General features: G+C 53.0%; 1 protein-coding gene and 1 long non-coding RNA gene across 2 annotated transcripts; both read left to right on the top strand.

Moving 5' to 3' along the window:
- Positions 1-233: 233 nt before the first annotated feature.
- Positions 234-2,902, top strand: LOC134807010 (carboxylesterase 3-like). The gene is made up of 4 exons (XM_063803419.1): positions 234-364; positions 786-939; positions 1,052-1,156; positions 2,669-2,902. The coding sequence occupies exons 1-4, from the start codon at positions 234-236 to the stop codon at positions 2,900-2,902; spliced, it is 624 nt and encodes a 207-aa protein (XP_063659489.1).
- Positions 2,903-8,128: 5,226 nt separating this feature from the next.
- On the top strand, positions 8,129-8,725 carry LOC112207686 (uncharacterized). Its single transcript, XR_010154390.1, has 3 exons — positions 8,129-8,272; positions 8,435-8,513; positions 8,621-8,725. It is a non-coding gene; the product is annotated as an uncharacterized LOC112207686 (long non-coding RNA).
- The last annotated feature ends 438 nt before the right edge of the window (positions 8,726-9,163 follow it).

The following is a 9,163-nucleotide window of genomic DNA, read 5'->3' on the forward strand; positions in this document are numbered from 1 at the left end:
TGCCTGGTGCTCAACATCTATAGCCCAGCTGAGGCCCCCGCAGGGGCCGGTAGGCCAGTAGGCACCCCAGAGGGCCCTGTCCACCTGATCCAGCTCCCCTATGCCCACCTGTCCCCTCCCCGTCCCTGTTTCCAAAGCACCCTAGAGGTCCTGAGACTGCCCTGGGCTGGCAGGTGGCCAGCTAAGGTCTCAGGAGCTTGGGGGTCAGTGCCCCATGGCCACCTCTGCAGGTCATGGTATGGGTCCATGGAGGCGCTCTGATAACTGGCACTGCCACGTGCTACAATGGATCAGCCCTGGCTGCCTATGGGGATGTGGTGGTGGTTACAGTCCAGTACCGCCTTGGGGTCCTTGGCTTCTTCAGGTGAGATGACAGGCCTGGCCAGAGCACTGCCTGCACCGGGGAGAGGCCAGCTCACCAGAGCAACTGGGGATCTAGGCTGGGGTCCGGAACCTGAATGGAGGGCCGCTTACCCATGCTGTCTGGGGCAGAGAAGGGCACCCCCCAAGCCTCCACCCTGGGAGAGGGGTCCAGCCAAAGCCAGAATTATACAGTGAACTTGGTCCCTTGGACAGAGGGCATTGATTCCTGGGCTGAAGCCCAGGTTCCAGCAGGATATGGGACAAAGAGCAACAGGCTGTGGAGATGCCAACCACGGCTCCCAGACCGGCCAGACCTGGGGAGCAGAGAAAGGTCTGGCATCCTGGTGGCTAATTCAAAGCAAACCTGCAGAGGCTGGCGAGGAGCCAGGCTGAACTAACCATTGCCCCAACACTGCCCCCAGCACTGGAGATGAGCATGCACCTGGCAACCAGGGCTTCCTAGATGTGGTAGCTGCTTTGCACTGGGTGCAAGGAAACATCACCCCGTTTGGGGGTGACCTCAACTGTGTCACCATCTATGGTGGATCTGCCGGTGGAAGCATCATCTCTGGCCTGGTAAGTCACCATAGGGGGCTAGCGATGGTGGCCAGGAGGGCTCCGGTGGTCTCAGAACTCCCAGCTCCTCTGCCCTCCTCTGACAGCCACCTACTCTCTCCAATGCACCCAGGTCCTGTCCCCGATGGCTGCAGGGCTGTTCCACAGAGCCATCACACAGAGTGGGGTCATCACCACCCCAGGGATCATCGAGTCTCACCCCTGGCCCCTAGCTCAGGTCTGCATTTCCTTCCCTCTGTTACTGTATGTGTGCCTCCCATACCCCACTCTGTGCTGGCCCTGGGGTCTCAGAGTAGTGGGGGTTGCCGGCAGGGAGCTCCCTGTTAGCAAAGAGGAGCCCAATAAGATGAAAGAGCATCAGAGGAAACAACTGCTGCATTCCAGCATGTTGGCAGTCAGGGAGGGCTTCCTGAAGGAGGCCACCCTGAAGCATATCATCGTTGGTCCTTTCTCCAGAGTGGGGGAGCACCCCTCTCTGCCCCAGGCAGCATGGTGGAGGGGGTCTCCATTGCCAGCCACCTGCTGCCTGAGAGCTCTCCATTCAGGCTCCAGATCCCCACCCTACATCCTCATTGTAAGGCCTTGTGAAGAGAATCCAGGGGAGGGAAGTCACAGTGGGAACTGCATCTGCAAAGGCTGCAGGTGTGGGAGAGAGTGACAGGTCCTGCAGCAGCAAGCTCGCAGGTTAGGGAACAGGGCAGGAAGTGAAGATGCTGGAGAAGTGGGGGCCATGCCTGGGAATCTGGACTTTATCCAGAGGGCAGGAAGAAGTTGGGCAATGACAAGGTTGAGCTACTTGGAGTAGAAGGTGGGTTGGAGGGAGCTGTCCTGAAGATCAAGAGGCCAGTGAAATGATCAGGGCAGAGTCCAGGAGAAAGAGACAGGATGGAATAGGGATAGAGCCATTGGGGCGAGAGGGGGTAAATGTGAGCAGGATTTGGAAGGCTGGGTCAGTTCCCTCACTTGGCCCCAGATGGTGGCCAAGGCAGAGTGGGCTGGGCATTGTAACCACTGGGTACAAGATGATTCTGGAACCTCTGCGTGGGCATGTTGACTCTTGTATGGACAACAGCATCCACCTCTCAACCTCCCTAACCCATCCTCTCCCCATGGCCAGGAGAGATTTTCTCAACCACAGACTTGAGGTGATTCCCTGTCTCTCCTCTGTCCAAAGAAAAACAGTGCAAGGCTGAGGCAGGTGGATCACAAGGTCAGGAGATCAAGGCAATCCTGGCTAACATGGTGAAAACCCATCTCTACTAAAAATACAAAAAATTAGCCGAGTGTGGTGGCAGGTGCCTGTAGTCCCATCTACTCAGGAGGCTGAGGCAGGAGAACGGCATGAACCCGGGAGGCAGAGCTTGTGGTGAGCTGAGATCACGCCACTGCACTCCAGCCTGGGCGACAGAGCGAGAGTCGGTCTCAAAAAAAAAATCAATAAAAGATAATGACACTATTCTTAGAGGGCAGTGAGGACTCAGTGCCCCCATTCCCCCAGATAATAAAGTTATGGTATAATAGGGGATGCAAGGGGGCCCTTGGGACCACCCAAGCTGACAGGCAGGGCAGGCTTCTCAGGAGTGGTGGCAAGTCTATGACCAGTCTCGGGGCCGATCTGTGACATCACGTCCAGCTATCCTACAGTTGCACCCTCTCTGTGGGAGGCAGAAGGCTGCAAGGTGGGGCTGAGTGGCTGAGAGGGAGACATGCCTCTTTCATTTGTCCCCAGAAAATCACAAACACCTTGGCCTGCAGCTCCAGCTCCCCGGCTGAGATGGTGCAGTGCCTTCGGCAGAAGGAAGGAGAAGAGCTGGTCCTTAGCAAGAAGCTGGTATGGCCACCCTTTTGGGGATGGTGCCGGGCAATGGCACAGAGGGGGTTCTATCCATCCCTTGCAGGGGCAGAGGGGCAGTCTACTCCCAGGTGGGGCTGGGGACAGCAGCTCATGAGGGGAAGGGGCTGAGGGCTTGGAGACAGAAATGGAGGGCCATCTCCATCCCTACAGCAGGCTTGTCTTCTAGGAAAGACACTGGAAACATCTGTTGCCCTGATCTCCCAGTTGCCCCGACCCCCTTAGCCCTGGTGATCTCCATCCCTTCACTTTCCCTCCAGGCTCAGCCACTCAGGCCTGCGGCTTAGTGGCTCCTGGGGTCCTAGCCTTTGAGGCTTGATCCTAACTTGGGAGCCTCCTGCATTGCTTTCTCCTGCAGAAAATTACTATCTATCCTCTCACCGTTGATGGCACTGTCTTCCCCAAAAGCCCCAAGGAACTCCTGAAGGAGAAGCCCTTCCACTCTGTGCCCTTCCTCATGGGTGTCAACAACCATGAGTTCAGCTGGCTCATCCCCAGGGTGAGTTGCTCCCGCCCCTGTGCCCTTCAAGGCCCTGCCCCAGCCAGTACCTCCCACCCCAGCATCAACACTACAGCCTTGTGAACCGAGCACTCCCGTTACTCCCATTTGATACGTGAGAAAGCAGAGGCCCAGAAAGGTTTGAGGGACTTGCCCAAGGTCACCCAGCTTTGTTTTGTTGTGTTGTTGTTGTTGTTTTGTTTTGTTTTGTTTTTGTTTGTTTATTTGTTTGTTTTTGAGACAGAGTCTCGCTCTGTCGCCCAGGCTGGAGTGCAGTGGTGCAATCTCAGCTCACTTCAACCTCCACCTCCTGGGTTCAAGAGTTTCTCCTGCCTCAGCCTCCCAAGCAGCTGGGATTACAGGCACATGCCACCACACCCGGCTAATTTTTGTATTTTTATAGAGATGAGGTTTCACCACGTTGGCCAGGCTGGTCTTGAACTCCTGACCTCATGTAATCTGCCTGCTTTGGCCTTCTGAAGTGTTGGGATTACATGCGTGGGCCACTTCAATAAAGCAAATGTTTTCTTTTGGGGAGCCAGGCTTTTGCACAAACTGGCCTTCTGGGCAGTGCTGATCTGGGCAGCATATTCCTGCCTTGGCGTCTGGTTTATACATCAGGCTCTTTGAGACTGGTTACTGTGACTCTGTGCCAGAGCAATTGACTAAGACTCTCAGGTTTTAGATATGAAGCCACCGGGGACCTCACAAGCCAAGTCCCTTCCAGTCCTTTCCAGGTGCATAGAACTTCCCACAAGAGTCAGCACTGTGCTTTCATCCCAAGCATCTTGTTTCTGTCATTCTTATTCTTCTACCCATCTTCACAGCAATCATTTTCTTCACTTTTCTTTCTTTTTTTTTTTTTTTCGTCTTGGCCCATTGCACACCCTAAGACAAAGCAATCCATTTTTGTTGTTGTTGTTGTTTGTGTGTTTGTTTGTTTTTTGAGACAGAGTCTCGATCCATCATCCAGGCTGCAGTGCAGCAGCGCCATCATGACCTACTACTGCCTCAGCCTCTCAGGCCCGAGCAATCCTCCCAGCTTCCTGAGTAGCTGGGGCCTCAGGTCTGTGCCACCACACTCTGCTAACTTTTTTGTTTTTCCGTGTATAGGCAGGTCTCCCTCTGTTGCCCAAGCTGGTCTAGAGCACCTGGCCTCAAGCAATCCTCTTGCCTCAACCTCCCACAGTGCTGGGATTACAGGCATGAGCCATAGCACCCAGCCAGCAACCACTTTTAATGGCTGCAAATCTTCCACAAATGGAGCGTCTCATTACATTGTTCTTTCATCTTGGCATTTGGGCATCTTCTAGTTTTTTTGTTTGTTTGTTTGTTTTGTTTTTGAGATGGAGTTTTGCTCTTGTTGCCCAGGCTGGAGTGCAATGACGCGATCTTAGCTCACCGCACGGCAACCTCTGCCTCCCGGGTTCAAGCTATTCTCCTGCCTCAGCCTCCTGAGTAGCTGGGATTACAGGCATCTGCCACCATGCCTGGCTAATTTTTTGTATTTTTTTTTAGTAGAGATGGGGTTTTTCCATGTTGGTCAGGCTGATCTGGAACTCCTGAACTCGGGTGATCCACCAGCCTTGGCCTTCCAAAGTGCTGGGATTACAGGCATGAGGCCACACCCAGCCCTGGCAACTTCTAGTTTTTACCACTGAAGCTAATAACGCAGTGAATGTCTTCATATCCATGGCTTTTGTCCTCTGAGTTAGCCCTTCGGAATCAATCCCCTCATATTGGTCCCTTGGTATGTGAGAGAGAGGCTCATGCAATCTTGACATTCAAAGACAAAGCTTAAGCCAGGTGCGGTGGCTCATGCCTGTAATCCCAGCACTTAGGGAGGCTGAGGTGGGTGGGTCACTTGAAGTCAGATGTTTGAGACCAGCCTAGCCAACATGGTGAAACCCCATCTGTACTAAAAATACAGAAATTAGCTGGGCATGGTGGTGCATGCCTGTAATCCCAGCTACTCAGGAGACTGAGGCACAAGAATCACTTGAACCCAGGAGGCAGAGGCTGCAGTGAGCCGAGACTGTGCCACTATACTCCAGCCTGGGTGACAGAGTGAGACACTGTCTCACAAAAGACAAAGCTTGTAAAAGTTTTCAGGTCAATGCCCTCGACTCTGGCAGGCAGCCTTTACCCCACACCATCAACTTACAGTTGTATGAGTGAAACCAAGGGAACCCCAACCTGGCTGTGCCCCAGGACCTGGGGAGATCTGCCTGGTGTGGAAGGCTGTGCCCAGGACTTGTTGCTGAGAATGTTTCTTAGAAGTTGGGTGACTCAGGCTGGGCCCGGTGGCTCATGCCTTTAATCCCAGCACTTTGGGAGGCCAAGGCAGGTGGATCACCCAAGGCCAGGAGTGTGAGACCAGCCTGGCCAACATGGCAAAACCCCACCTCTACTAAAAATACAAAAATTAGCCCGGCACGGTGATGCATGTCTGCGGTCCCAGCTACTTGGGAGGCTGACACAGGAGAATAGCTTGAACCCAGGAGGTGGAGTTTGCGGTGAGCCGAGATTGCGCCACTGCACTCCAGCCTGGGCAACGGAGTGAGTCTCTGTCTCAAAAAAAAAATGTTGAAGAAATTCTTTCATTCTCTACAGTTGCCTTTAACCACTTACCTGTTGTATTTGGGGCTGCTCTCCCCACCCACACCCACCACCTCCCACCAATTGGAGGTTTATCTTTTTGGGTCTGTGGACTTTTCGGCCCCATTTTGGCCAAGTGCTCCATGATGAGTTTCTGGCCTCAGGACTGTGAACACTCTTGCCCAGGGCTGGGAGTCGGGGTGAGCCGGAGTTCAGGCTCCACTGAGAGGGCCTTGGTGTCCACACAGGGCTTGGGTCTCCTGGATACAATGGAGCAGATGAGCCGGGAGGACATGCTGGCCATCTCAACACCCGTCTTGACCAGTCTGGTGAGACAAGAGGCAGAAGGAAGGAGGCTAGTGGGTATCCCGTCCAACAGCACAGTCTCTGCTCCTACTTCCGACACCCACAGCTATCCACCTACCACCAAGCCCCTTTGTCTAACTGATCAATTTTACTTCCACTCCGGAATCTCCTTAGATATGAGCCAGTGTGGTTCTCAAAGGAAAACCATCATCACCATCATCGTCAACGTGAAACTGCCCGTTAATGAGCACATATTACGTGCCAGGGACTATGGTGCACTGAGCGCCGGGAGAGGGATTCATCTCCTTCAATCCTCATTGCAACTCTTTTATCTTTTCTTTTCTTTCTTTTTTATTTTATTTTATTTATTTTTTTTTTTTGAGACAGAGTCTTGCTCTGTCGCCGAGGCTGGAGTGCAGTGGCCCAATCTCGGCTCACTGCAACATCCACCTCCCTCATTCAAGCGATTCTCCTGCCTCAGCCTCCCGAGTAGCTGGGATTACAGGCACCTGCCACCATGCCCAGCTAATTTTTGTATTTTAGTAGAGACAGGGTTTCACCATGTTGGCCAGGCTGGTCTCACACTCCTGACTTCAGCTGATTCACCTGCCTCGGCCTCCCAAAGTGCTGGGATTGCAGGCGTGGAGCCACCGTGCCCGGCACTGCAACTCTTTACAGAGGAATTTTCACTAGCCCCATTTTACACATGAGGAAACTGAGGCTTGAGGTGTCATGGTGGGGAAGAGGCAGAGGCAGAGTTTAAGCCAGTTCTGTCTGACCCCAGAGCCTCAGCTGTCACACGTGGAGCTAGATAGACCTGGGGCCAAATCCCAGCCCTGGGCACTTGCCCAGTTATCCTATCCCCTCTAAGCCCATCTCTTCATCTACACATGGGGATGATACTGCCCACTCACCTGGGCTGTTGTAAGGAGACTAGACGTTGCATTTGAAGAGTCTACCTGGGATCTCAATACCAGGGGCTGTTAAATCTTTGTCCATTTCCCTTCTTTGGAAGCCCCTGAACCCTTCCCATTCACACAATCTCATCACTGCCCTCTGGAGCTGAGGGGAGCCCCTATCATTTCTGCTCTCACTTACTTCCCAGTTAACTTCAACCAAGCACCTGCTTCCAGGCCAGACCCTTTGCTGGGGACTTCACATAGGCTGCCAGGCAGAGACTGACTTTCAGAGAGGTTTAGCCACCTGTCTGAGATCACACAGCCAAGCAGTGGTTGCAGAGCTAAGATTTGACTCCAAACCTGAGCTTATGCCAAGGTGACCTTGGGAAAGATACCTACCCACTCTGAGCCTCAGTTTCCTCCTTTGTAAAATGGAAATAATAATATAATCTAATCTATTAATTCTATTAATACAGAATCTAATCTATTGTGATGGGGATTCAATAAATGATGACATTGGCCAGGCGCGGTGGGTGGCTCAAGCTTGTGATCCCAGTACTTTGGGAGAAGTGGGAGGATTGCTTGAGCCCAGGAGTTCAAGACCAGCCTGGGCAACATATTGACCCCAATCTCTACACAAATTTTTTGAAAATTAGCCGGGCATGGTGGTACACACCTGTAGTCCCAGATACTTGGGAAGCTGAAGTGGGAAGATCACTTGAGCATGGGAGTCTCAGGCTGCAGTGAGCTGTGATCATGCCACTGCACTCCAGCATGGTCGACAGCCAGACCATTTCAGAGATTAAAATAAAAATATTAAATTAAATTAAAATGATGACACAAAGCACAGAGAATGGTGCCTGTCACCTAGCAAGCACTCAGTAAATGTTTGCAGCTAGTCATTTTATCATCATCATCATCATCATCATCATCATCATGGAAATTGATGTTATTATGAGCATGTGCTGCCAAAGGCAGCATCGAATCAGGCCATGAGTGCCTAACTCCCATCCCATCCTTTCTTTGTAGATTCTGGAAGCCCTGTGTTTTTCTATGAGTTCCAGCATCGACCCAGTTCTTTTGTGAAGATCAAACCCGCCTGGGTGAAGGCTGATCATGCGGCTGAGGGTGCTTTTGTGTTTGGAGGTCCCTTCCTCATGGATTAGAGCTCCCGCCTGGGTGAGGACAGACTGACAGACATGTGATCCCTAGGCTGCCAGACTCCAAGGGGCCTGGGCAGGGCTTGTGGGAACACGGGTCTCCAGTCAGCACTGAGGATTCTTGGGTCCCTTCCAGGTCCCACCTGACTCTCGTTCAGTTCTGTCCCTCTCACCTTTCCAGCCTTTCCAGAGGCCACAGAGGAGGAGAAGCAGCTAAGCCTCACCATGATGGCCCAGTGGACCCACTTTGCCCGGACAGGGTGAGTGAGTGACAGGGCATCGCTCACTTTGGGCCTGGGATGCTCAGGTCAGACCCTCTGGGGGACAGCACAGGAAGCCTTGGTCCTCATTCATTCCTCCCACCCAGGGACCCCAATAGCAAGGGTCTGCCTCCTTGGCCCCGATTCAACCAGGCGGAACAATATCTGGAGATCAACCCAGTGCCACAGGCCGGACAGAAGTTCAGGGAGGCCTGGATGCAGTTCTGGTCAGAGACACTCCCCAGCAAGATACAACAGTGGCACCAGAAATAGAAGAACAGAAAGGCCCAGGAGGACCTCTGAGGCCAGGTCTGAACCTTCTTGGCTGGGGCAAACCACTCTTCAAGTGGTGGCAGAGTCCCAGCAGGGCAGCCCGCCTCTCCCCCTGCTGAGACTTTAATCTCAACCAGCCCCACATGGAGTCATGTTCCTTAAAGCGTCGGCCACTCTGTGACTGGCATTATGCTCTTTTGAAATGTCATAAGGCTGCCTCCCACCTCTGGGCCATTGTACAAGTTCTTCCCTCTCCCTGAAGTGCCTTTCCTGCTTTTGTCGTGGTAGGTTCTAGCACATTCCTCTAGCTTCCTGGAGGACTCACTCCCCCAGGAAGCCTTCCCTGCTTTCTCTGGGCTGTGCAGCCCCGAGTCTGC

The sequence above is a fragment of the Pan troglodytes genome, chromosome 22 (genome assembly GCF_028858775.2).
Source record: "Pan troglodytes isolate AG18354 chromosome 22, NHGRI_mPanTro3-v2.0_pri, whole genome shotgun sequence".
NCBI lineage: Eukaryota > Metazoa > Chordata > Mammalia > Primates > Hominidae > Pan > Pan troglodytes.

Coding starts and splice junctions, on each gene's coding strand:
- LOC134807010 (XM_063803419.1), top strand. CDS start 234: ATGGTATGGGTCCATGGAGGCGCTCTGATAACTGGCACTGCCACGTGC. Junction 365..785: donor GGGGTCCTTGGCTTCTTCAG/GTGAGATGACAG, acceptor CACTGCCCCCAG/CACTGGAGATGAGCATGCAC. Junction 1,157..2,668: donor ACCCCTGGCCCCTAGCTCAG/GTCTGCATTTCC, acceptor ATTTGTCCCCAG/AAAATCACAAACACCTTGGC.